Below are 25569 nucleotides of genomic sequence, written 5' to 3'. Positions count from 1 at the left end.
CCTCCCAGGCTCCCTGGCTTGGTGATCTAATCCACTTCGAGGTCCTCTGCCAAGCATGTGGGGGACCCCCTCGCACTTCCATGGGTCGCTCCAACTGCCCCAACATCTCAGCATTCACGAGCCACCTAGTACCTTGAGGTATGTAGAAAAAACATTTAAAGCTGTGTCTATGCCTGAATCATCAAATCCCTCTGAATTGATTCAAAGGGTTCTGATACGATTTAGAGAAGTGAAAGGGTCTCCTGATTTGATTCGGACTCAGAGATTCGGCTACCAAATAGGGCTGAATCTCCACCAGATCAAGTCAGTGACCAAAGCTTTGCAAACCCTACTAAACACACCCTTTTAGTGCTGCAAAAAGCAAGTGTACAGCTATTCAAACATTTTGTAGGATGAAAAACATGGTGAAACTACCACAGAAAATTATCTCTTTTCAGTAGGAAATTATCAACAAGAAGACATTTTCTAGAGTTACATGTACCACGTGCAGCTGTACAGGTGTTATTATAAGACATGGTTCAGTCTTCCAGATTCCTAGGCAGGTTTTCTATTGGTTCCACCCCCACCTCTCAGCTTCGGGGCATCTGTCAGTGACTGACAGCCAATTTTATTCCACCAAGGAGATATACCCAATCACGTTTCCACACCAGCTTGCTGCTCAGCCCTGTTTTTGTTCATGCACAAAATATAAACCTTTCCTAGTCCTCATGAAAATGGATTTCAAGCCTTTTCCAGTGTACTGCCCAATTTGAGTTCACTCTGAGCATTTTACTAATTATCTAAACTGAATCACACTGGCAACTTCACATGAATCTAGTCCTGCTCTATCATCAGGGAAACACAGCATGAACCCACCTCACAAAACTGTCATTGTGCAGTATCAATATCTATTCCTGTCCCATCAGCATCTCTGGGCTTAGTTGGAAGCCCAGTAAGGGCACTGAGGAAGGGTGGTTGGGTTTGCATGCAGCTAACTCAGAGATCAGCTGAGCACAATTCAGAGCAGCTGTAATTGGAAACAGCAATGGCTGGGGTGAAGGGGACAGTCAACACTACTCTAGAAGCAGAGGCAGCAGTAGAGCTGTGCAGGGCATTTGCTCTACCAGGGCTTTACCATGTGCACATGTTGTTTGTATGGCACCATGCAGTAGATCAAGGCCTGCAGCCAGGTGTGTTGCCAAAGGGGCTGCCAGACCAAGGGGTTGTGGCATGCCTGTCACAAGTCCTTCTTGAAGCCTCTGCAAGATCAGCAGCACACTCCTCCTACTGCCAGCGTCTTCTGAGTTGATGAGGCAGAGTTCCTAGATAGCTAGGGGAACCTTCCATGCTGCCTCTTTCCCAGTGGACTTTCACACACCCAACTGGCTGGTGATGGGCTGAAGACTGTTGAGACGTATGCTTCCAGATGGTGTTGGCAATGTGCTTCTCTTCTCACTTGAGGGCGGGGTCCAACTCAGTGAATATTTCAGTGTAGGTGGCCAGTCAAATCCTGCAGGTCCCTGCCACTGCTCATTGTGAACCTCTAGAGACAAGGGCTGTTGCAAAGCACACTGGTATCAGTAGACACCAACCTCCTGACTGGACAATTGAGCATTTGAACAGCTTTGTGCACATCATGACACATTGTCATGTCACTGCAAATTTCCCTGAAATTTTTAGCACTTCAAATCAGTATCTGTCCATACCCTTAATAAGAAAGGTGCCTGCATACTGGAAATGCAAGCTTCCCCAAGGGCCAGCCTTACAAAGTGACCAGAATGGAAGCTGCTTTCCTACAAATAAGAGTACAACTGTGATAGCTAAGCTTATTTCCTATGCACTTGAACGTGGGCAGAATGGGAGTTTTTGTACTGTGAATCTCCATAGCTTCACAACAGCAGGGCTCTAAGTCGTACACCACTGGTACTCAACCTTTTTGCCCCATAGGCCAGATGAACAGTGCCTGACTCATCTGCAAACCAGACCCGGCAGGTGGGCCAGATCCAATTACATGGAGGGTTGGAGCAGCCCAGCCTCAGTCCAGTTGTGCAGAGCAAGGGAGCATGGCCCATCCCCTATCTGACCCTGCTGGCTAAGGAGGCATGGCCTGGCCTCCATCTGGCCATGTGGGTGGCAAATAGCCTGCCCTGGCTATGATCTGGTAGTGTGGGAGAGGGGGCATGGCCCAACCAACCTGGCTGTGTGGAGCTTGGGAATATGGTGGGGGGAAGCAAGGGGGTGGCTGTATTAATTGCCACTGCTCACCCACTGCCAAATTTCCCAACCCATGAGGACTCTTATGGGACAGATTTGGCCCATAGGCTTCAGGTTGATCACCACTGTAATAAATGCACAATAGTAAAAGTCTCTTCTACTCTTCCTATACACCTTACAAGCCCTCTGCATGGAGAACATTGCATAAAATTTTCAAAATTAACCCAATTTAAACTACTTTATTTTTAACTGAATTTCCACAAATATAAAAAAAAATCGCTGAAGAAAACTCTAAAGGCGAAAAAAGTAGTATTGATATGTGCAAATATATTTGTTTATTTTAATAAATTTACTATTGGTCCACAAAATAGGGGGACACAATCTTTGAAACATAAGTTTGTACTAATTTAATTTATGGTTTCTAATTACAGGAGTTGTCCTGCCAAAGAGGATTATGAATAAGCCCCAAGAGGGAATTTCAGCCACCTTCCCATTTTGTGTGAGGTGGGGAAGGAGATGACATTTTAAAAAAATTGTATGACTTGAATGCTCATCCGAAGTATCTATTTCATTTCAAACACAGTATATATATGCTGAACCTTGTGGGAGGGTTGTCATCAGGCGTCTGAAGTGTATCCCCCAACATATGTAATCCTGTTTTGGTGGTGAAGGATAAGCACTCAGCTCCAGTGAATGTGCTTTAATGTATTTAGTGTGCAGTTACTGTGTGTTCATTGATCTAACTGTTAAGAGAGCAAGTAAATTAGAATTTGTGTGATGAACCTCGAAAATTTTTAGATAATTAAATAATGTAAAAACCAATCTCAAAAATAAATTATTGGCATCAATTAAAATGTCTGTATAATTGCAAAATTACCAAAGGCAAGGGGAGGATGTGACAACTGAAAACTTGGACCAAAATCTTTTCAAATGTTGCTTCTGAAATTAGGTATCTTAAATCTGTATTTTGCAATCCAAAAAGTGTCCAGATTTTCAGAGGCTCTGAGTAGTACCAATTTTCATTTTGCTTTCATGATAGCTGCGGGTGCTCAGATTGTCTGACCATTTTTATTTAAGTGCCTAACTTTTAGCACATAAGTTTGAAAAGTGGAGTTTATTCAGTGTTCTGTCCTGTGATTTGATTCTCTGAATGCTGTTAGATTTTGGAGTTTCTGATGTCACTAGATAGCACAGGTTATTGAAGTAATTATTGTAAATTGATGTAGCTCCTGTGAAAATGACTGATAATTGATAGCATCTAATAGAGGACGGCATGATATTAACAAACCAAACCTTCTCTATAGACAAGCTAGTTTTAGAAGCCATTAACCTTTTCAGTAATATGCCTAGTATATGTTTTTTATCAGGTGTTACTTTGTGTAATAGCTACGTTAAGTCAAAGTAGTTAAAAAATGTAGAGTATCAGTGAACTGCACATGTGTACTGAAACTTTGTGCTATTAGTTTAGGTCTGTACATAGGAATCTATTTCATGACAAGTTGAAAATAACTTCTTAAAGAAGGAAGTATAAATATGGAAATAGAATATGCATTAGATTTATATTACAAATTGCATTAACCTACAGTTATTCTGACTAAATATAAACCAAGTGTTTAAAAAAGAATACATAATGAGAGAAAAATGGTGCCATCTGCATAGCAGTATTTGCTGTGTGTTACTCTAAGAGTATAAGTGACCCAGTTAAAAATGGCATTGTTTACTTGTACTATATTACCAAATGAGGGCTTTCTTGGGGAAAAGATATATAGCACCAATCTTGAGTACCCTCTGCTGACCAAACTATGATATGGCATCCCTTTAGGAAATTGCTGCTTATCTTTAAAACCTTGAGGCAGGCATAATATGGCAAGATACTGAAATAGGTTAAGGAAGCATGTAACTAATCATGCAAGTAAACTTATTAACCAGCAGAATCCATACTGTAAAAGTGATACTGCAGATTCAGGATTACTGGGGTAAAGAGGATATATGGGGGAGGGGAAAAGGGTGGAGTTTTGTTTTTTTTAAGCTGTTTGGTATACTAGAAATTACTGTGAATGAAAATAAAAATAAAATTCACTATTTGTTTTAAGCTAAACACAAGTCACATTGCTTCTAGATAAATTCACTTTGTTTTGTTTTCACCTTTAAAAACTAGTTTTACTGTGCACACAGGTAAAAATAATGTATGCTGTGATAAAGAATATCATCTTTGAAAGCCAAATCTTTTTTTAAAAAAATCACTTAATCTTTTTAAACATAAGCACCTTACTTTGGGCACCTTGACTCTGAAATCTAGGTAGATAAATAAATTTTGGGTTTTAGAGGTAACGGACACCCACAACTCCTGTTACCTTCGTGAGAGGTAGTGAACATCAACACTTTTGCAAATCAGGCCACTCTCAAATAGGTGTATGGGTGCTTAACTTTATGCGCCTCAGGTCAAAAATATTTGACATGGGACTGTGCCAGCAATAGAGAGTAAACATAAGGTTTATTTACCAAAGGTGGAGAGGGGAGGTAATGCATATATTTATATTTTACATTCTGGTGTGCTATTATACAGATTACAAAAAGGAATTATGTTATTAAAGAGGTAAGTTTAATTCAGATGTAAATACCATACTGGTTACAAATGACTCATTAACATAATAGAAATAACCAGAAAATGACAGCATTTACTCAGAACCCTAATTCTTAATGTACTGAAACTTCTTTGCAGAAGATATATAGAGAGGAGTACCATTAATTTCTGTACTTAGAGCCATAGAAAATTAATTGTGTGAAATATTTTTGTAAAAACTAGTTATGTTCTCTAGACACAGGCTTTCAAATTATGCATGTAAAAATGTATGCTTATTGTTTTGTTGTAAGGGAAATGCATTTTAAGTAAAAATAAAAATCTAATACGTATTTACATATAAGCACTATGACAGCTCAAACATGTGAAGGCTTTTTAGCTTGGTATTCACCTCCAAATCAATATAGTATAGGTATTTAATTCAGATTTCAAGACATATGATTTGCTATTCAAAGCAATAAAAGAATTCAGCATGTCTCTGTTGGCACTTGGAAATTATATTGTACATTTTTGCAGAGAATCAATGTTAAATGCAATGAAAGATCAAGATTGGTATTTTCTAGATTTTATTTTAATTCTAAAGGGTAAATATACTTAGCTTGCAAAATGCCTAAATAATCCTGAAAGTATAAGGATTGTAATAGCTTTTTAACACTTCAGGAAATGTTTTTTATAGTTAGTCATTACTTCCCTTAGGACTGAATGATTGTGCAATGTGAAAATTTGATGAAGTGCAGAAAACTTTTTTTCTGTAGATGTTTTGTTTTTAAGTATTGTAATGCTCTTTTGTGTATGTTAGTGGTTGCTTTATTGAAAAGTCAAGAAACATCTTGGTACAGAGCATGATAGAGTTTGCATTAATTTGCATATTGCCCTGTACTAAGTTTGCACGTAGGACGAGTTAAGAGAAAATTCGTAAATTTCAAATCTCCTATGTTTGAATAGGTTTGAGTCCTAACAATATATTTGGAATTTGTTTAATCTGTTATCCAAAGTGGGCACTTGTTTAATAAATAATTGCACTATGTGATAGTTGGCAGGTTAAATTATAGGAGTTTTTTTAATGATTAAAATATCAAAAGGACAGACTTAGAGACTTTGAAACTTTCCTATTTAGATTTAGTATAAAATAAAATAGAAAATGTGATTGCAGCATTATGGTTTTTTAGGGGGTTTTTTTAGAGAATCTTTAAAACAAAATTAAAAATTATTTTATTCAAAAGATTACTGGCGTAATAAACCAGAGAGCTTTATATTTGTGCTGCTGATATGTTTAGTAGTCCATATGCAGCTAACATTTTTGTGAAAGAATTGCCATATATCAGCCATTTTTCTAAGTGACAAAATTTGTTTAGTTTAGCCCAGCTTTTAAAAAAGAAGCTAAGAAATGCAAAATATGTTTATACAAAACTATGCATAAGCAAGAGCACAATTTAGAGTCTGAAATTACTAAATTGTATTTATTTACATTTTATGGTATTTCTGCTACTTTAAAATAGAGCTATAATGACTTTAAGAGTGTAAAGAAAAGTAATCACATTATTTCTTAAATGATACTTAAAGTTCAGTTCAGAGTGTGTTTTAGTATTCAAGGCATTTTCAACTATTGCAATGTAAATGAAGGGCAAAATCTGTCTCTGATATACATGCCATGAAACGCCATTGCAGTCAATATGGTGTTAGGCAGTGCAGAACCTGAATGATTACTGCAATATAATTACTTTTAAAAAGTCTTACTTAAGAAAACACATCAAAATCAGGATACATTATAAAAAAAAGTTACAGGTGAGAAACTGCACAAGCTCCTCTTCCATTGTTAGATCCATTGCAGTTTTAGACTAAATTGTAACTGAGTTGACTTAAGGAGTATGTTGAGACATATTTGTACCAGTGGCAATCTTCATGAAATGTCACATTTTACATTAAAACATTAGGAGGGTTTTTCCAGTAGCTGTAGTAATCTATTTGGTTTGTAACATTGGGAAAGCTATTATATTAGTAGCAGAATAACTGCAAAGCATGATGTCCTCACAGAAGTAAAGCATAGATGGCTGTTCATCATAATAATTTTATTATTTTGATGTTTTTCATTATTTGTTAATGGGTAAAGTTTTTGTCATTTTTTTACCTTTTTGTTAATTAAAATAAGTTGATTTCATTAACGTGAATAGTGTGACTTCCACCTTGTTACTTTCTGATGTACAGTACAGTGCTACATGGTGAATATTGGAGCCCTTTACTCATTCATTGATTCAAACATAGTAAATAAATAAATAATATAAAAACTAGACTGATGGATTTTTTTTGTTTAAGCAGGAGAATGCCATACTTACCCTTTATTGTTGGTATAAACCATTATTTTACTGAGAACCATTAGCTATTTAAAACTTGGTACATAAATTAAAGAGGAGCTAAATGGATTTGTGATTGTTGCCATTAGTAGCATTTTAGATTATACAGGCAATTATTGTGTTCATTATCCTAGAGCAGCCCCTTTGCAAAACTATTGTGGTTGTCGTAGACATTATGTACAAATTTTCCCTTGGAGATTAAAATTTCCAGTGGCGTATTTAATTTTCTTATCACAGTTGTTTCAGATAGAACAAATATTATGACAAGTAGAAGAAAATTTGTTTTACAAATATTGGAAATAGCAATAAATATTGAAAATTACTTTGTATACTTAATTTATCTATTTGTTATGTAGTCATAATTACTTATTCTCATTATGAATATTTTAGGGTAGAACAGGTTATTGTGACTAGGAAATGATTCATTTTTTAAAAGATCACACACTACAATTTTTTTTATAAAAGTGCAGGATCTGATGTGTACACTGAAATAGGAACTTGCCTATTTCACCAACACTGAAGCCTACTTAATGGAAAATTGGTTAGATGTCAGTATGAAATGTTTAGCTACCTAGATAAAATGGTTTGTGATTCATGCTTTGATTGCAGAAAATACTATACGTGTAAAAGTATAGTATAAAGCTACATACCTTGTTTTTTTAAGTATACCTAATTCCAGAAAAGAGTTTTGGAGGTACGTGTACCCTACCAAAAAAGGAGGATGTCACAGTTGACTTCACTTAGTATAGAAAACAGAAATGCTGAGACTACTGACAGTAATATGATGTGAAGACTAGACAGAGGTAAAGTTATCTTGCAAGACGACAAATCACTTTCCCAAAAGAAGACATTTGCCATGTACTTGGAAAAAATCTTTTACCAGAGATTTTCCCCCCTCTCTTTTTAAAAAAAATTGTTCCAACAGCTTTTTGTTGGATTCTAAACTCTTATATTCACATCTGTCGTCATCAATTAGCAAGGTATTACTGCTTTGTATTAGCTACATATCAATGTGCAGTGGCCTACATTTAATGTTTCCAGCCTAAAAGTGGCATTTTTTTTCAAAAGAAACTTTGTATTCATTTCTGTTAGTTTTTGTCTCTGCCTTTACAGTCTTTCACTGCTATGATTCAGGAAAAAAGTGTGAGGTAGTGGTTATGCATATTGCAAGACAGTGATTCTTTATTTTATTACAAAAAAAGACCAACTCTAGAAGGCCAGATTAAATCATTCCTTTCACTTTTTAATGGGATTTGGATGAATAGAGTAAAATATGCACTTTGCATTCATTGATAGCATCTTTAGGTTGAGGTAATTGAGTCTTTTTTCCCTGACTGAATGAATAATGACTTCATCTGATCCTCAGCGAGGCCTGAAACTTAGACTGCCTTTGTCAACGCAAAAAGATCTGGGCTTTGAAACATGCTCTACTTCCCTGGCTTAATTTTTCTTCATTTTAATCCAAAAACCTATTTTTCTCAATAATTCAAGCATAAACTATGTAGTAGTTGAAGCAGCGGAAATTGCAAGATATTTGTCCTCGTTGTGCTGCTTTTTAAATGCAGCTGATAAATCAGCCGCTGTGGTCTTCAGCTGCCTAGTTCTCAAGGGAAGGGACAGCCTGTGCACAAGCAAGAATGCTGGAATTTTTCAGAACTACTTAAATATAGTTCCTTTACAGATTGTTTGTTATCTAGGGAAGTGTTATGTTTTACTGGTTTTGCTGGCAAGGTCTACAGATAAAAGAGCCTCTGTAAAGGAGCCTAGGGAAGCCTTGCTGACATGATTTTCCCACATATTTTCATGACTATAAGATCATCCGTAAAAGTGGGTCTCAAATACTTATAATACAATATACATTATTGGAAAAGTGGAAGTCTTAGTTGTACTATATTCAAAATACCTCTTATTTAGGAGCATGCTAACTGCCCAATGAACACATTTTTATGATAGCACTCATAAGAGTTCCTTGAATGTGTTTTTATTTTACTTGTGGAAAACCTGGTTTCTATTCTTCTGTCTTAAACTAAAAATAAATATTACATTTGAAATGGATTTTTTCTATTTATGTCATTATTTATTAAAAGTTGTTTTGGTTTTTTTTAATACTGCAGATTTCCAAATGGTATTTCTTTAAAATAGCACGGAATGGTAACAAATTAAGATACAACTGAATATATTATTGGATTTGATTTTCAAGTGTAACAAGTTTTGTGATATAATGCCAACAAATGAACAGTTCACCATGCTACAAGAATAACACAAAGATTCAGCAATTTTTCTCAGAGGGGGAAAAATATATATATATATATATATATATATATATATACACGTAATAGGAGGAAATTGGGGGATAGCCCCAAGAAGGATATATTCTCTGTAATAAAGGTCACCAAAAGACATTTGTGGTACAATTCATAGCATGAGCGTTGGAAATGTAATTGGCCTTTAAATAAACAATTTCTATCACATAAAGTGTAATCGGAGTTGTTTATTAGAATGTGTTGTTAGAATTGAGCTGAGCATACAAAAAATGAAAATTCTAATAATTATTATTGGCCTTTTATTTCCTATTTTTTGTATTGCGTAAGTGTGAGTATATGAACAATTTATGGCTAACCTGGATTTACTGAATTGTTTTCCTTAGGTTGGTTTGCTGGACCTTGAACTGAATCAACTGACCAAAGCCCTGTTTTTGGCTCTCGTTGCACTGTCAATTGTTATGGTAACCTTGCAAGGATTTGTGGGTCCATGGTACCGCAACCTTTTTCGGTTCCTCCTCCTGTTTTCCTACATTATCCCCATCAGGTATGTATAAGAACAAAAAGAAAACACAGATGTCTAATTTCACTGAATGCGGCTTTCTTGAAATTTATACTTGGTTCTCATTGTGAAGGAAATTGATCTTATCAGGAAGCTGAAGAAGAAGGTGCCAACAAATCTGCTGATTCTTGAAGGATCACTCTACAGAAAACAATACTGTTGTATTTTTTGTATAATGTTCATCTGCTGGAGTAATCAGGATATCTAATCCTTTTACTAACATACATTTATTAATAAGGATACAATCTGAGTATATTTGAGAAAACAATTTTAGAAAATGTGTATTTAAACAAACTATTTGATATATATTGGCATTTGTAACTTCTAATGCCTTTTTAATTATTTAAAATGTTCTTGTCTCACTGGCTAAAATACTGTATAAAAAGATTTTTTCCACTACTCTAATATATTTAATTTAAGCTTAATGACTGTATAATATTATGGTTCTTTTGCAACTAAAGGGCATTTTAACAGGTGTTAGATACTGTGACCAAGTAGAAACTTGCCCTGAATTAATTAGTTCATTAAACATGAGTACAGTATATTCAAATTGCAGATAAACTAGAACACTATGGTCTCCTACAGAAATGTAAGTTGTAACAAGAAGCCTTACACAGGTAAGAATATCTTCTACTTTTATAGAGCTTGCTTTTGCAAAAATGAGGAAACTCCCTCTACAGGTCAAGACAAAGATAGCTGCTAACTTTTAGATTGTAGTCATGTCCAAAACACAGAAATAAGTTCCTAAAGTTGTGGGCTCTCCTTACTAAAAACTAGGTAAATCTTCATTTCGTCCATTTAAAATTTTCAAGGGGAAAAATGTGCATTTTACAAGTGTTACTTGTTTGATACTCAATAAATATATCAACTGAAGAAATCTCAGACTTTTTTAAAGTACTTAAATAGCTTTGTAAGATGTCTGGAGTATAAAATGGAAAAGAATACAATAAGTAAGGGATATTGTATTTTCAGACTTTTGGAGGCTAGTGCAACTGTAACTAATAGAAAATTGGTCTTTTTTTAAAACAGAATGCATGTATTATTGATGATGTTTTTTAATAAGTCAATGAGAAATATTTAAGAGTGTATATCCGTATGTATGCACCTGCTTACCAATAAATAATCTCTTGGGGAAAAACTTTAAACCCAGGATCCTTATGCCCATTGGAGAAGGTCAGCACTGCTCTTGTTAGATTTATATGATACCTAAGGATGGAACTGAATTTTTAGGAATGGGACCTATATTTTTTTTGGTTTTTGTCTGTAGAGCTATAGGGCTGATCTTTCTCAAAGGTAGCATTAGAGATGCACAGAAAGATGTGGCTTTAAGCCAAACTATATATTACTTCATCAATGAGCAGGGATATACCACATTTGCTCCATGAAATGTGACATTACCCATGAAATTCAGGCAATGTTTTTGAAATCCATGGGGAAAAATTTATGGAACAGAAAATACTGGCTCCTCAGAGGGACCCAGCAGGTCCTCAGTGCACTGCAACAGCCCAGCAAGGGGAGGGTGCTGCCTGCTCAAAGGGCTGTGGACAATGATTCAGGAAAAGTGTGAGGTAGTGGTTATGCATATTGCAAGACAGTGATTCTTTATTTTATTACAAAAAAAGACCAACTCTAGAAGACCAGATGACCCCTCTCCACTGATTGGCTGCAAGAGCTGCCTGTCCTGTGGCTCTGCCCTTCTCCATTTATCAGCAGTGAGGGGTAGGGCTGCGTGGCAAAGAGCAGGGCCACATGACAGGCATCCTGTACCAGTCAGCAGTAAGGGGATGAGCCACTGGGATCTCTTCTGCAGTTGGGCATGATGGGGCCGCCACACTCCACCTGTAAAATGGCTGTCCAGGCCCATGTTCTCCCCCACAAACTCTGGAGGCACCCCCAACAAATTAGGTAGTTACCTATCAAGGAGTATATCAAATTGATTTATGCTCTGTTGCAAACAGATTTTGTGTTATGGATTTATTGGCACCTTTTAAACTGTTGCTTGTGTCAGAACTCCCTGTCGTTCCTTGTATGGTGTTGCTCTTTGACATGTATTAATTTTCTGTTACTTAATATTACAGAGTTAGCAAGTCTATCTGTAGAGGTAAAAAATGTTTATTTTTCGTAAGTGGTGGGGTGGGTTTATGTTACTGTGACATTCTCCAACCCCAGATGTGGCCAGAAGTGCCTTTAAGATACTCCTGGGATGTTCTCACATCTTCAGGGGTGCCCTTCTGCCCCAAACCCCTCTCTGACATCTGCTGTGACCATTGAGAGCAGATTGAGGTGCTCCAAAGGTCAGTTCCCTGACCAAAGACACCTCACCTTTACCTGCTTCTCCTGGGCCTTGCCAACTCTTAGAGGAGATTTAGCCAGCTAGAAGAATTGCACCTTTGTCCAGTCATGTGCTCAGAAAAGATGGACTCTCCTGCTAGAGAAGAGGCCTGCATGTATGGTTAAATACTCTGAAATTGCACTTACCCTGACAATAAGTAAGTTATAAAAGATAACAAAAAGATTTATTGTAAAAAAACCAAGAAAAAACATAAGAAATCAGTTACCATACAATGGGATATAGACAGAGATATAAGAACAAACAAGCAAGAGGAAATGACAGAACAATAAATTGTTCTTACCCTAAATCTTAAATTCAAGAATGTAGTTTCTACTCAGCCCGCTAGCTGAGGGGCTCCAGTGTTTCTCTAAGCCCTGGGGAAAAAACTAAAGATCCCGACTTGCTCTCATGGCAGAGCTTAAGTAGGGTTTCTTATCTGGCCATTTACATATATCACCTGTTAGATTCATGGGGAGCCACACTGTGTAACTTACTGCCCCTACCCCATGCATGTTTACAACACAAAATGTCTGTCCAGTTCTAATTATGCAAGAGAGGATATTTGCGTCCTTTCAGACTCAAAGATTACTAATCTAGTATCCTAAAGATAGTGTGTCTCACTTAATTTCCCCTCTGTGTCTTTCCAGGTGGTGTTCTTAGGGGTCTCTTCCTTTTGAAATGTTAATTCATCATGGCCTGGAAGGTCCTGTTGAGTAAACAAGCTCTCAGCTGTTACTTCCCTGCAGCCATTTAGGCTTGGAGTCTCTCCCAATATACAATCCTGGCCCTACTATAAAAAATACATTTCACATTCATATAAACATAAGGACGATAGAGCTAAATACAGCTTGGCACTACCTATGTGTAGAGACTATGTATGCTACATCAGTAAAACAAACTCAAGAAAATGTACCTGATATCCCACGAACTCTCTAAAACATTTTAGGTTCCTAACAGTTGCCCTCATCTGTCTTTGAACAGGGCAAATTAAGAGTTTAGAGGGGACTATTTGCCAGGGTTCACTAAATTCTTTAATAAGAACCATGGTTTTAAATCTAAGTTTATTAAAATAAATAGAGGGTAGATATAACTTGTTACTGGATGCAGCTGAATTAGGATGGAACACATACCTAACTCCTGATTGATACAACTTTATAGCAGTTCCATCCCTGCCAATAAAAAGATATTAAAACCAAGGGAGAGTCTCCTTATTCCAGAGTAAGGGGTCCCATCTATTTTAGTAATATTATGCAGTGTTTTGCATAATTTCATGACCTGAAGAGGAACATTCTTCTAATTCTTCCACTCGCATCTCTAGTCCTGCAAGACCACCTATATTAACTGCTCCTTGAGCAACAAAATAGCAGGACTTATTGCACTATTTTCTGTGTATTGGTTTTGCCCATGTTTTGAATGAAATGTTTTAATTAGTTTTGACTACTTTCTGCTTGTATAATAGCAATTAGTTTTATCAAACATTGGAGGTTAATATCAAAAGAAGTGATATTAGAAAAGATATACTGGATCCAAAATGTGACATTTTGGTATCTAAAAGGAGAGTGAATAGGTATCTAGCAGAAAATATACTTTCTTCAAGAGCCAGTCTATTTCTAGACTGACTTCTGTTTAAATTGAGTCAGCCTTGTACAAGGTCACTACCCACTCTATCAACGAAATAAACAACTTGGATCATACTGTTGTTCAAATGTCACTACACTTCTTTACCTCCCATCAGGATGTTAGGCATAGAGGGTAAAGATTTGACCTATTCTCAAGATTGTACGTGAACTGTAAACCATCTGGGATAGGAATTGCCAGAATAATGATAATGAAACACCAGGAGTTGTCTCCTCTCACTGTTGGATGCTTCTAAAACAGTTATGAGGGGGAAAATAATTGAGCTCTTCTCCACAGGTAAAGGAAATCAGTTGCGGGGAAAAAATCAGCTGTTTCAGGCAGAGTCTATCCATACTAGAAACTGCATTAGTTTCATGGAGACTTGAGCCAAACTTTAAATTTGGGGAGCAGGAGAGAGATTGGGAAAAGTGTTTCATCATCCCAAACACTAAAGATGTTGCCCTAACTAGAGTAGGAAACAGGTCGTTCACAAACTGAATGTTGAATGAGTTTTCCCAAGCCCTGTATTGACCCCTAAATTGATTTAATGAGCTGACATTAAAAATGCTATTTATTTCTCTGGAGTCATTATGAACATTGAAGCACATGTGCTAAATAGAGACTTTAGTTGATATGCATTTTCTATCACTTTCTGTAAAATAGTGTCTGCACCTGTGCTGTTGTCCTTACGTGAAGCCATTATTACACAAGTACATGGGAAAAAATCCATCCTATGAATGTGCCTCCACCATGGCTGTATTGTTGTTGAGATCATAGTTGAAGTTCCAGTCTCACGTGCCATATAATGGGCCAGTGATGTTCATTTGGATATTTTAATAATTAGGACCCTTCCATTTGATAATCTGTTTATCATGCTGCTGCAAGGCAGTTGGCAAGAACAGTGATTTTCTTTACCAATAGTGGTCCATGTATCATCTAAATGAGGGAAGATGCCAAAGTAAGGTTTTAGTTCTGTCTTTTATGACAAGCTCTCTTTATGCTTATAAACAGACTAGATACTGTCCACTAGGTTTCTGAAATTATGATTAAGTTCATAGAAAGTTTTGTGACAAGAATTTTTAATGTACTTGGATGCCTCAAATTTCACTGATCCTTGTGAAATCTGAGTTTGGACCTCAGCATGGCACTAATAGCCTTTTATTCTCCCTTGATCCAAGGCTCTTGATGTCTTCAATCCCAAGGTGATTTTTGACTTGCGTGTACTCTCGAAGTGGGAGGAGATAAATCTGTGCTTGACAGACTGACCATCTTTTGCTGTTGGCTTTAGGCTGTTGGTTTTAGTTTAGTCTTACAAACAGTGCTTTTGTAGCATTCCATACGGTTTCATCATGTCTGTTTCCTGTCAGGTAATCGTGAAATAGTGATGATTGGAAAGACTGGACACACAACTTGCTGGGGTTATTTGACCCCAGCAGTCTTTCCTGCCCAGAGCAGGGAGGCTGGACCCAATGATCTCATTAGGTCCCTTCCAGCCTTAAACTTCTGAGAGTCTGTGAATCATGCAGCAGTGTCTAGGAATATACTTTTCATCTCCATTTGGTCAGAAGATTGTTTCCTTTGAGTGTAGACCGTATTTCATAATTCATGCTTTGCGTTATTTTCAGATTTAGACTAGTATGTAGGACTTTGCCTTAAAACCTGAAAACAAGAATTTGGTGCAGTGTAAAGCAATTTGCATATACTTTGGTGCTTGGTGATCCATGTTTCCAGGTAGAATTTGCAATGTTGGTTTTGACCTGTAGAATCCTACATGCCATGGGGCCTCCTGGAAAAGGCTCACTCTCTGACTCTCTCACACTGTGGCACAGAAAACTCAAAAGGCTCCAAAAACTCCTCGTGGTCTTCTGGAATAGGCATCTCTAACTCCAGTGGACTATCCTGTACCTGCCCACCAGCAAGATGGGTCAAGGAAAGATGGGGAACTCAAGGGCTCTGGTTGCCCTAACATATCCAACAGTCCACCCTTCAAAGCAGGAAACAATCCACTCTTGATGTCTAGCAGGAAAACCACCAGTCGTCTGCTGCTTCCTTAGAGAATGCATTCAGGGAAGGTTACTCCCTTGAAAAAGTTATTAGGTTTCTTGATGAAGAAGGGGATTCTAGAAAGTTGAGCCAAGCACCTGAATGGTTCCCTAAGTATAAACTTTTCCAAGCTTCAGCTCAAAGTACAAAAAAGCAGCTGTGAGTTATGGAAGCAACAAAATAGCATGCTTTTAGACCTAAAAAAGTTAACACAGCACTTTGATGGGATAATCAAAAAGAAAATGAAGATGACAGCTCGAAAGAGGAACTTGTTAGTAGAGAACAAACCCCTTGACTGCCAAGATCAACTTTCTGGGCTACTTTCTGACTCATAGCTTTCTTTCCTCTCTTTCTTTGCTGTCAACATCTCAAACCTCTCGCAGTGCTGACCTTTACCCTTGGTTCACTCAACATACATGGATGCAGGAACCCCAGAAAGCAGCTTTCTTTGTGTTCCTGAACCAGAAATGGTTAGACATCACTTTCTTACAAGAGATACATGCAAATGGAACCAATGCAGCAGACTGGCACGCTGCCTGAAGGAGAAGAATCTTCCTAAGCCATGGCACAATTTCCACTATGAGTATTGCCATCCTCTTCTCACCAAAACCAAGAATGGTTACAGTGGTCACCCAGAAAATCATTCCTGCTCACCTATTAAATGCCTGAGCCACTTTGGAGCACATCATCCTAATTAATAACTATGCACCCAACAAGGGCAGGGCAAGGAAGGGATGCACTTTTTCAGAATGCTGGATGACCTTTTACAGACTATAGCCAATGACAATGGCCTCCTGAATGGGGGGGGGAGAAAGAGGGGGCATGAGTCACCCTTGTTTGACAGCTACAGAACTGTACAGGCAGCAAGGCTATTAAACATGTGGCTGAATCTCCATCATAGCATGAAGCAGTACACGTGGGTGAAGGCAACCACTGATATGTTCTTCCTGCCTTGCCTGAATCAGCTGTATATTACTGAGCACCACCTGACTCTGCTGTGCTGCAGCCATTCCATGCCATCAGGGCTCTCAGATCATAGTCTGGCCTGGTGTCAGCTGGGTTTTCCTGACTTAATTCACAACTGAGCAGTCTACTAGTATCTCAGTGGTTAGCCTCTTGTAGGATGCCCAGTTTTGACACTTCTTCACATACCTGTGGCAGACCTGGACAGCCTCAGGAAGTAACTTTCCCTTCCTGGAAACAGTAGTGGGAAAGTACAAATCAAGATTTTTTGTGAACAGTACACACATCAGGCAACCCAAGACCACTACCATAATGTGCAAAAACTAAAGGAAAACATTGTAGAATTTGAGACTGCCCTGAGGGATGCTGGTAATGACCGTGGACTGCATGAGAGTCAAACTTCAGAAGAAGCACTTATGTGAATTGGTAAAGGGCTGAGCCCACATCCAAGAACTTAGAGACTGATAGCCCACCTTGATTGTTTTCCAGCCAAGAGAAAAAGTATGCAGAACAAAATCACCTGACACATTACAACCCTGTCGGATTAGGTGCTCACAGACCCTGCCAAGATCTAAGAGCATGCCTATAGCTCCTACACAGAGTTGTTTGCAGCTGAGACTGCCTTCCCAGAGGCTATTCAACAGCTGCACATCAGCTCTGCACATCTGAGGCCGATAAGCTGAAACAGGAGCTATCCCTGGCAGAACCGACTGCTGCTGTTGAAGACCTCACCACAGGGAAGGTACCAACTCTTGATGGATTACCCATCAGATTCTGCAAGACCTTTTGGCCTCTCCTGGGCTCAGACCTCATGCGTGTCTTCCAGTAGAGCCTTGAATATAGGATCTTTCCAGTCAGTTACTGGCAAGCAGTCCTCATGCTGCTGTCCAAGAAGGGGGATCCCAGTAACATTAAGAACTGGCAACTAGTGTCACTCCTGTGTACCAGTTACAAAATACTGACCAAAGCCCTGGGTCAACTGGCTCAAAATGGTCCTGGCTTCTGTTGTAGGCCCTGAAAAGAGTTACTATGCATCTGGCAGAGCCATCCAAGACAGCCTATTTCAGCTACATGATCTGCTAGCAGCCATAGAACTCTCTGATCACATTGGCCTTGTCTCCCTGAATCAAGAAAAAGCCTTTGAAAAGGTCAACCAATTGGAACTCTAGAAGCATTTGATTTTAGGCCTGTCTTCACCTTAACCAGCTGACTCCTGTACCAGAACATGTCTAGCCTCCTGAAGGTGAACAGAGAGCTATGTGCCCCATTCCCAGCATGCAGGGGAATCCCACAGGGCTGACCTCTCTTAGGAATGCTCTGTGCCCTAACTACTGAGTCACTGCTCCACATGCTGTCACAGCACCTGATGGGCCTGGCCTTCCAACAGGCTGCAGCTCCAAACCACTGCCCTTCCCCCCCAGGTAAGGTGACAGCTTTTGCCAGTCATGCATGACTTTTTGTGATCAGTGAGGATAATGTCCAATCCCTGATGGAGTGTCAACAAGCCTATAAGTGTACCTCTACAGCTCGTATCATTGGGCCAAGTGGGACACATTTCTTTTGGGCACCTGTGCTGATGCTCAGCCCCCAGATTTGCCAGGGGGCCTGTCCTGGTTCTGTGATGGCTACAAAGCACTGGGCATTGTCCTAAACCCTGGTCCATAACTTAGCCTTGCAGCAAGGGACACCGAGTCTTGCCTCTTCTACATCTTTCCATCTAAAGCCCAGGTAACTGAGAAAGAGAAGAATTTAATATTTATAAAGCATCTCAGTCTTCCAAGTCTGACATATCGGGACTTTTCATGCCCAGAAGTAAATGCAAAATCTGCTAAATGCACATTTTAAATGTGTTCCACTGAAAAATAGAACTTCTGGATAATAGAAAGTTCCCACTCAGTGACAATCACCCCTTAAATCCCTCTTCTGTTCACGTCCTGGATAGTATCCAATATATACTTCAGGCAAGTGTCTGAACAGAAGCACAGCATCCTGCAGGGGGCATTCTCTCAGAGCTTTGTAGCCCACAGGAGCCTCCCTAGTCATTTGCTGCTGCTGTTGTGTCCCATTACCAGCCTGCAACTCTGCTGGGTTGCAGATAGGCAGGCTATAGTTCTTTGGGGTCAGTGCCAGGATTGGGCCTGGGGGGAGCCATCCACAGTAAGACTTGGGGGGTGGGGTTGGGAGGCCGGCATGCTGTGGTTTGGGGTGCAGTTGGGGGTACCACGGTGTGGGTACCTCTGCGGTGCAGGCAAAGTGGTGTCAAACCATCAAGAAGCTGCAGATTATCTGCAAGCTTTTTACTAACCTAACTTTTTTACTATGGTTCGTCTTAAACTCCTAAATTTGAACCTGGCCCTTCTCTGTCCATCAATGCATGCCTCTCTAGCCTCTTTCTGATGAGAGATCTTCAGTCAAGCTTCTGATCACTTAGGTTTTTCTTTTCTTTTTTTCTTTAGCAGATGGCTGAATTTTTTTACAGGCTTGACACACAGGTGTTTTTTAGCTTGTTTTTTAAGGACTGTCTGTAACAAGCCTAAAAAATCCTCCCCCTGACCTTTGGTCTTCACTTCAGCTGGGCCATTAAGTTGCATTCAGTAGACCACTACTATGGGAAATGAGTAGGCAAGATGCTCCAAAGCGCATGATTAATATAATTTATTGCACAGATATGTACTGTTGGCAGCCCTGCTCCCCTTCTAGGTTTCTGTTTTCTTATAATTTAGAAGGGGAAAAAACTAAACTTTTGTAACTTGCTGATGTAACAAAAAATGACAGCTGTTTGAAGCTGTTCCAAAATCTGTGATACTAGTAGTAGTATTACTATGGGAACTAAATTAATGAGTAGACTATGTAAAAGGAGTTCAGAGGTGCATGACAATTGTTTGTGGAGCATTTAGCACATTTTTTATTGTAGCATAACACAAATTACAGCACCACACACTTTAACTGTAAACTTACCAACTTCACGTTTTTTAAACTATTGAAGAGTTGGTCTAATAAAAGAGTTGGTCTAATAAAAGATATTGGATTTACCCAAAGAACCTTGTCCACTTATGTCGTTAGACCAGTGCAACTACAACCTACACCCCTTAAATTATTGAAGTAATTCAGAGAGAGCACAATACTGTAATAAATATGGTGATGCCCATTCTTGAGTATCCAGTAGTTTGCAGCCTAGGGCTTTATGACATAGTTTTCCTTTCTTTCTCTTCCTCTGTTGCTTCCTTTTTCCCCACTTCTGTATCCCCCTCCCATGTGTCTCTTTAGCCCTCTTTAGTCCTTCTTCAGCCTTCCACCTCTTCAACCTTCCTTCTCTTATTTTTGTCTCCTTTCTTGCCACTCACCTATTTTTATATGTTCCTTTCACTCCTGTTTTCCCTTAACCTTCCCCATTCAGGTATGTATTCTGGTTCAGGTATGTATTCTGCCTCCATTTTAATCCCTTCCCTGCTTGTCAGGCTGGAGAATGGCTATGGAGCTGCTCATCTTGTTCTTCTCTTGCTGCTTAAGTGGACTTTGTTGCAAACTCTCTTACAAACTTCTTCTGGCTTCTGTCTAGCAGCAGGGGTTAATGAGAATACTTGTGCTTAGGGTAGGTGGGTGGGTCTGCCATCAGGCCTAAACCTAGACTTGATGCAGATCTGCTGCTAGCATTCCCTGGCATTGTTTGAAGAAGCTAATGTACATTTTGCTACCATGGTTCAGATGCAGTGATTTATCATTTCAGTTTTCCCTTTAACTTTTCCGTACCAGGCAATCCCATTTCATACCATAATGTGGCTTTCTGTAAGGTTTACTATAGCTGGATTTTGTGTCAGGATGCATTGATGGAACTTGTTTTCCTCAGCTAGTGTGGAATGAAAAGTTCCATTCCCATTGTCCATTCTTCCTTTACCTTTGCCAAAAGCCTTGACCATTTGCTGAGTTATAAACAAGAAACTATCTCCAGATTTCTTCTGTCATCTTTTGTAGTGTAGATATGCATTCCAATATAAAAATTAGTGTCTCACTGAAAGTTCTGAAAAACACTAAATTTAAATTTTATATCAAAATAAAACAGTGGGAAAAAAAATGGGCTGCTGGTAATATATTCAGTGTTTGTATTTGCTTAAATTAAAAATAGAGATTTCCATTTGTCTGCCCCAGAATCTACACAGTTTGATGCATTGAACTTCCATAGAAACCAGCTAATTTGCCATAGGATTTATTCTGGGTTCTCATTCCCACCCTCTGAGTTGCTGGAAAAGAAACAGAAGATGCACTAGTACATAGGATAACTAGGAGTAATGGACATAACAAAAGGAAAACTATGGCTGAATATAAATGGATAATGATAATGAGATCTACGGGACTGGTGGAAATTCATAACAAGGCTAGGAATAGCATAGAACATGCAGTGCACACATAATCCTATATTTGCAATGGATAGACTATATTGCTTATTACAACTATTCCATTTCTTAGTTTTGTATTTAGTTTTGGTACAGGAGGTTAGACTCTGTGGCTTGGTACAGACATTCAAAAAGCCCAAGATGGAATCGGGTTTCTGTAAGCAGTGTAGTTTAGATTGGTAGTGAGCAGAACATAAATTCGCCTTTTGGTGGAGGGGGAGGGGTGTGCAAATCTTAGACTGGATTCCACTGTTTTTAAATCAGTCAGTGTGCTGACCTTCTGTTCTGTTATGGGTATAGACTGGTTTTGTGTGACAAATTTCTGTTCTGTTATAGGTATAGACTGGTTTCCAGTCACTTCTACTGGTAAAAGCATAATGTCTATACCTGGCCTGTTGCATTAAATTTACTTCATTGTACACAGTGACAACAAATACATCACTGAGATTCTGAATGAGATCATTAATCCATTGTTATTACAATGTTAAAATAAAATTAAACATTTGCCCCAGGATACTGGTACTTTCCTGTTAGGGCAGTCATTTTAGCACAATGAGTATCACCAAGCACAGTTTTCCTGCTGCCAGAAGATTGTAATCTTATTATGTTCTATAGGTTTTTCAGATACTGCCTGTGTGATATAATATCGCTTAGTAGTAATAGCAGTCTTTTACCTTTCCTTTGCTCTTCAAATCACAAAATTATTGTCCTTACACTTTCTGGTTGAAATTTTCAAAGCAGTCTAGAAGATTGACACATTTTCCTTTAAAATTAATGGAAGCAATATGTCTAAACCCCCTAAACTGCTTTGAAAATGTCAAAATCTGTCTCTCCTGTCCTGTACTCTCCTCTAACATTCATCTCCATTGGTCAGACTTTTCAGCCATGTAGAATCTAAAACCATTTATGAGTGTCATTAATATTCAGGAATTTTCTTTCATTTATCAACCTGCCTGTCCAATTCAGAAAGCCTATGATCTCATAGCATTAGCACTACTAAACCTGTTAGGGACAAAGTCTTACTTGTTGGCTGTATTTGCTATGTGGATTGACTACCAGTCTTTCTTCACCCAGATTCTGTCCCTGGAATTAACTCTTTTTGCATTTTAGGCATATTGTAGAAAATCAGAAAAAGGAGATGCAAGGTGCATCTTGCTATCCTCAGCAGTATCTCATCACTTCCTAAGGTTATATGTAGCTGACCATATTGAAATCCTGGAAATCCAGGACATCATCCAGGAAACCCAGGACACTGGCCCTCTACCCCCACACTCTCACAAGTTGGTGGGGACAGGGCTGAACGACAGTTAGGCAGCAGTGCCTGCCTGTCCACCTGGAAGGCATTCTGCATTGCTCTGACTCCTGGCCAGACTGTGGCCCACACCCCTACATTTCCAGAATGCTCACTATAATTCCCAACATCCAGCTGGGGCCAGCCTCTGAAATCCAGGACTGTCCTGGTTAAAATGGGACATATGGTCACCCTACTTCATAGATTTCATAGACATTAGGGCTGGAAGGGACCTCAGAAGATCATCAAGTCCAGCCCCCTGCCCCAGGAGCAGGAAGTCAGCAAGGGTCATAGGATCCCAGCAAGGTAGGCATCCAAATGTTTCTTAAAAGAATCCAGAGTAGTTGCTCTGGACCACCTCTGGAGGCAGTCTGTTCCAGGCCTTGGGGGCTCAGACAGTAAAGTTTTTCCTCATGTCCAGCCTAAAACAGTCTTGGAGGAGTTTATGACATTTTGACCTTTTCATCCCGTGGGAGCGTTGTGTTGAACAGGCATTCCCCCAGAATCCAGATCCTGATGTGTACACCCCTTGTATACTTATAGGCAACCACTAAGTCATGCCTGAGCCAGTGCTTTTCCAGGCTAAAGAGTCCCATGACTCTCAGCCTCTCATCATAAGGCCTGTTCTCTTGCCCTCGGATCATACACACAGCTCTCTGGACTGTCTGTGGCTTCTCCACATCCTTTTTAAATTGTAGAGCCCAGAATTTTGATGCAGTACTCTAGCTGTGGCCTCTCCAAGGCCAAGTACAGTGAGAGGATGACATCCTGGGATTTGCTTGAGAAGCACCTGTGGATGCAAGCCAGAGTTTTGTCCAGTTTACCAGCTGCAACATCGTATTGGTGGTTCATGTTCATCTTGTGGTCAGTCATGACACCCAAGTTCCTTTCGTCCACGGTGCTAGCAAGCGTAGCACTGCCAAGCCTGTGAATGTGATTTGGGGGTTTTTTTCCCCTAGGGTGGAGTACTTTGCATTTTTCCATATTGAACGTCATCAGGTTTTTATCCACCAATTTTCTGAGCCTGTCAAGGTTGGCCTGGATCGCCAGCCTATCCTCAGGTGTGGATGCTTTACCCCAAAGTTTGGTGTCATCAGCAAACTTGGCCTGACCACTCCTGACACCAATTACCCACATCATTCATAAAGATGTTAAAGAGCATAGGTCCAAGGACGGAGCCTTGGGGAACACTACTGGTCACGGAGCACCATGATAATTCACTTCTATCAATTATCATTCTCTGGGTCTGACCTCAGAGCCAATTCCCCAGCCATCGGACTGTGATATAGCCAAGGGCGCAGTTGGCCAGTTTTTGCATGAGGAGATCATGGGACACCAGATCAAAGACTTTTTTAAAGTCCAGATATATGACGTCAATCTCGTCTCCCTTGTCCAGGTGATATGTCACCTGGTCATAGAAGGAGATGAGATTGGTCAGGCAATACCCACCTGCAACAAATCTGTGCTGGCTGTCCCTCAGGATGTTACCATCAGCCAGTTTGTCAAGAATGGTCTCTTTGATAATTTTTTCCAAGGTTTTCCCAGGGATAGATGTCAGGCTGATAGGCCTGTTGTTCCCCGGATCTACTTTCTTCCCTTTCTTGAAGATAGGCACCACACTGACCATTTGTGGCATGATAAAAGGTACAGACCCCTGTTTGTTTTCATTTTGTGTCACTATAATAATTTTTATTGCAGGCCAAAGGTGACATCTGTTTTTGCCCTCAGAATCCAGCAAGAGAAGCAAGCAATAGATCAGACAAAGCTATTGTGTTTATTCTTCCCTGGGATATACAGGCAGCTGCAATAGAGGATGTGGTGAGCCACTGCAGTAGATAAGGGACAACAAATCTTATAGTGTAGACGCATATAACAATGAACTGTTCCAAAATGGCACTAATTGGGAACTGGTTCATAATTGCATGAAATGCTGCGGTTCTGACACTGAATGAGGGAGTGAGCACCCAGTCCAGCATGCCTTACAGTGGGCAGCTAGGAGAGTGTTTATACCCATGCTTGTGGATTTCCATGGGTAAGTGACATTGGCTGGGGGCTTTGTTACTTTTCTGCTTTCCCTTGTTTTCTAAACATGAGCTCGGTAAACTTCAGTACGCTGCAAATGATCAAAGTGTGCAATGTGCTTGCTTGACTTGGGGAGTAGATGAAGTGTTTGGACCCATGCTTTTTGATTCTCAAAGGTTGGGGGGGCATGATAAGGGCTGCAGTCAAGGGGGAGTGAGAACACAGCTCGTTACTAGAAAGATAGCTGTTATTAACAAAGTGTTATAAGGGAGCACATCAATTTTTAAAAAGAAGTGCCAACAAAAGGGGGAAAAAGTGGTTGGGGACAACAGAGTAAAGGCTGTGTATCAGAGTAGCCAGCTGCATCCATGTATGTGGGTGTAAGGAATAATGTAATGTGGGATGTCTGGAGGGTGGAACAAACCCATGCTTAGAATGCTTGTTGTCCACACACAACACTGAACAGTTCAAAGTGAACCGGTTCAGGATTAGTACTTCATTTTCCAGGTATATTTTTTTAATAATAGACAGGTTTAAACCAGTTTAACTGGCTTGTATTTCTGTGCACTTGAGGTTTAAATCACATTTAAACCATTCTAAATGTTCTGTGCCCATGATCTTAGAGTGCTTCATAGATTTCGTAGACATTAGGGCTGGAAGGGACCTCGGGAGATCATCGAGTCCAGCCCCCTACCCAAAGGGCAGGAAGTCAGCTGGGGTCATAGGATCCCAGCAAGATAAGCATCCAATTTATTCTTAAAAGTGTTCAATGTAGGTGCTTGAACCACCTCCGATGGCAGGCTGTTCCAGACTTTGGGGGCTCGGACAGTAAAGAAATTCTTCCTTATGTCCAGCCTGAAACAATCTTGCAGTAGTTTATAACCGTTTGACTTAGTCATCCCTTGGGCCGCTGTGGTGAACAAGAATTCCCCCAGAAACTGGTGGTCACCCCGATCAACTTA

General features: G+C 39.4%; 1 protein-coding gene across 2 annotated transcripts in view; it reads left to right on the top strand.

Moving 5' to 3' along the window:
- The window catches only part of ATP9B (ATPase phospholipid transporting 9B (putative)), a 325951-nt gene that overhangs the window by 226332 nt on the left and 74050 nt on the right, over window positions 1-25569 (top strand). For both annotated transcript variants that reach the window (XM_019544740.1, XM_019544749.1), the window contains exon 12: window positions 9773-9933. In XM_019544740.1, coding sequence (XP_019400285.1) covers window positions 9773-9933 — 161 coding nt within the window. The remainder of the gene's footprint in view (window positions 1-9772; window positions 9934-25569) is intronic.

This window comes from Crocodylus porosus, unplaced genomic scaffold (genome assembly GCF_001723895.1).
Source record: "Crocodylus porosus isolate Cpor-Errol unplaced genomic scaffold, CroPor_comp1, whole genome shotgun sequence".
Lineage (NCBI taxonomy): Eukaryota > Metazoa > Chordata > Crocodylia > Crocodylidae > Crocodylus > Crocodylus porosus.
The sequence above is the reverse complement of the archived record's forward strand: the minus strand, read 5'-3'. Positions and strand labels throughout refer to the sequence as shown.